General features: G+C 36.1%; 1 protein-coding gene across 1 annotated transcript in view; it reads left to right on the forward strand.

Annotated features, from left to right (window-relative positions):
* Positions 1–873: 873 nt before the first annotated feature.
* LOC101854871 overlaps positions 874–2,036 on the forward strand; it is a 21,314-nt gene continuing 20,151 nt past the window's right edge. The window contains exon 1 of the mRNA XM_005100202.2: positions 874–1,115. Within this exon, the coding sequence (XP_005100259.1) occupies positions 1,094–1,115 (22 nt within the window). The 5' untranslated portion in view covers positions 874–1,093. The remainder of the gene's footprint in view (positions 1,116–2,036) is intronic.

Raw genomic sequence — 2,036 nt, forward strand, 5'->3', positions numbered from 1 at the left:
CTACTACTACTACTACTACTACTACTACTACTACTACTACTACTACTACTACTACTACTACTACTACTACTACTACTACTACTACTACTACTACTACTACTACTACTACTACTAATAATAATGAGGAGAAGAAGAAGAAGAAGAAGAAGAAGAAGAAGAAGAAGAAGAAGAAGAAGAAGAAGAAGAAGAAGAAGAAGAAGAAGAAGAAGAAGAAGAGAAGAGAGAAGAAGAGAGAGAGAGATGACAATATATACTACTACTACTACTACTACTACTACTACTACTACTACTAATAATAATGAGGAGAAGAAGAAGAAGAAGAAGAAGAAGAAGAAGAAGAAGAAGAAGAAGAAGAAGAAGAAGAAGAAGAAGAAGAAGAAGAAGAAGAAGAAGAAGAAGAAGAAGAAGAAGAAGAAGAAGAAGAAGAAGAAGAAGAATGACAATAATAATAATAATAATAAAAATAATAATAACAATAATAACAATAATAATAATAATAACAATATTGATAATGATAATAATAAATAGTGATCCCAGAAATGTGTCCGTGTACGCGACTGACGACAACCCCCCCCCCCCCCCACATTCCCCCTAACTATGGATGACTAATTTCAAACTTGCATAGCTGCGTAGGACTGGCGTCAAATTGTACAAGAGGAGGGCATGCCTAGTGTTTCACTTACGCAAGCCAGTGCAATCAAGAACAAATAGTAACAAATAATAGAAATGATAATATAATTTTATTGTAATCATAATAATAATTTTAATAATAATAATAATTTTAATTTGGCATTAGGCTAATGGCGTGTCCGATAGTAATGATCTCGGATATAGGTCAGGGTACGCGACAGACGACAACCACCCGTGCTATGGATGGCTAATTTAAAACTTGCAGGGCTGAGTAGGAGTGACGACAAGTTATATAAAAGGGGGGCATGCCTAGTGTCTCACTCATGCAAGCCAGTACAATCAAGGACGAATCTTTCTGCTCCCGAAACCAGAGGGTTGGTGCCAAGGCTAACGTTTACTACCCCTGTTTGCTGCTACGTTTTCACTCTCTGTTTGCTGCTACGTTTTCACTCTCTTGGAGACGATGAATCGAGTCTTGTTTGGAGGTAAATCTTGTATTTCTTGATTGTTGCTTGTTGATGTTGAGGACAGTTTATCTGCTGTTGATATTCTCATTCCGCTAAAATTCCCCTAGATATGAGCACATGATGTATTCGCTGACTCCATTTGAAGCAACGATTTTGGCAGCCTGTTCTTATTCCTTTGTCTCAAACGATCATCTCATTTTTAGCTTCTCTGTCATAGTTTACTTAAAAAGGCATATTTACCTTACTTAGAAGAAACGGGTATGCCGGCATGTTCGAATCAGCCTTCGTAATTTCATTATTTCTCTTTTAACTATTCGCTACCTCAGAATTACAAAGTTGTATTTGCTCAGTGCCTAGTTTTGAGAAATTTAACTTCAAATGTTTAGAGTTTCACATCATGTCAAACTTTTACGAATGCAAGTCTTTGAATATCTTGATAACGACTCTGAATAATCTTACGATTTTGATAGAGCAGTTAGAACGTTTGGTTCTTGACCTCATGGTCTTATAGTAACTCAAAAAGTCAAAAATGTCAGAAGGAACTTTGTGATTCAGAGGTAGCAAATTGCAGCGGTTGTTTCTGTCTTTGAAATGTCTGTGTGTTGTGGTGGTCTTGTCATTTTGCTCATTGACCAGTCACTCCGTGTAAAGAAACCACGTCTTCATTCTTCTTTTACGATATGGTACTGAACATTTCATGAAAAGCGAAGAATGCTTCAAAATGGTGCCTGTACCCATTACTGAATCATGTTTAGTGACCTTCAAATTTATTTTTTTTACTTAACCGAGAGCGCGATAAGTATGTTTGCAACCGTCAAGAGTAATTTTACGCTAATTTGTATAATTACTGTTTATTTAGCTGTTAATGGTACTGCTACTACTACTGCTACTACTACTACTACTACTACTACTACTACTACTACTACTACTACTACTACT

The sequence above is a fragment of the Aplysia californica genome, unplaced genomic scaffold (genome assembly GCF_000002075.1).
Source record: "Aplysia californica isolate F4 #8 unplaced genomic scaffold, AplCal3.0 scaffold00240, whole genome shotgun sequence".
In the NCBI taxonomy this organism is placed as follows: domain Eukaryota; kingdom Metazoa; phylum Mollusca; class Gastropoda; order Aplysiida; family Aplysiidae; genus Aplysia; species Aplysia californica.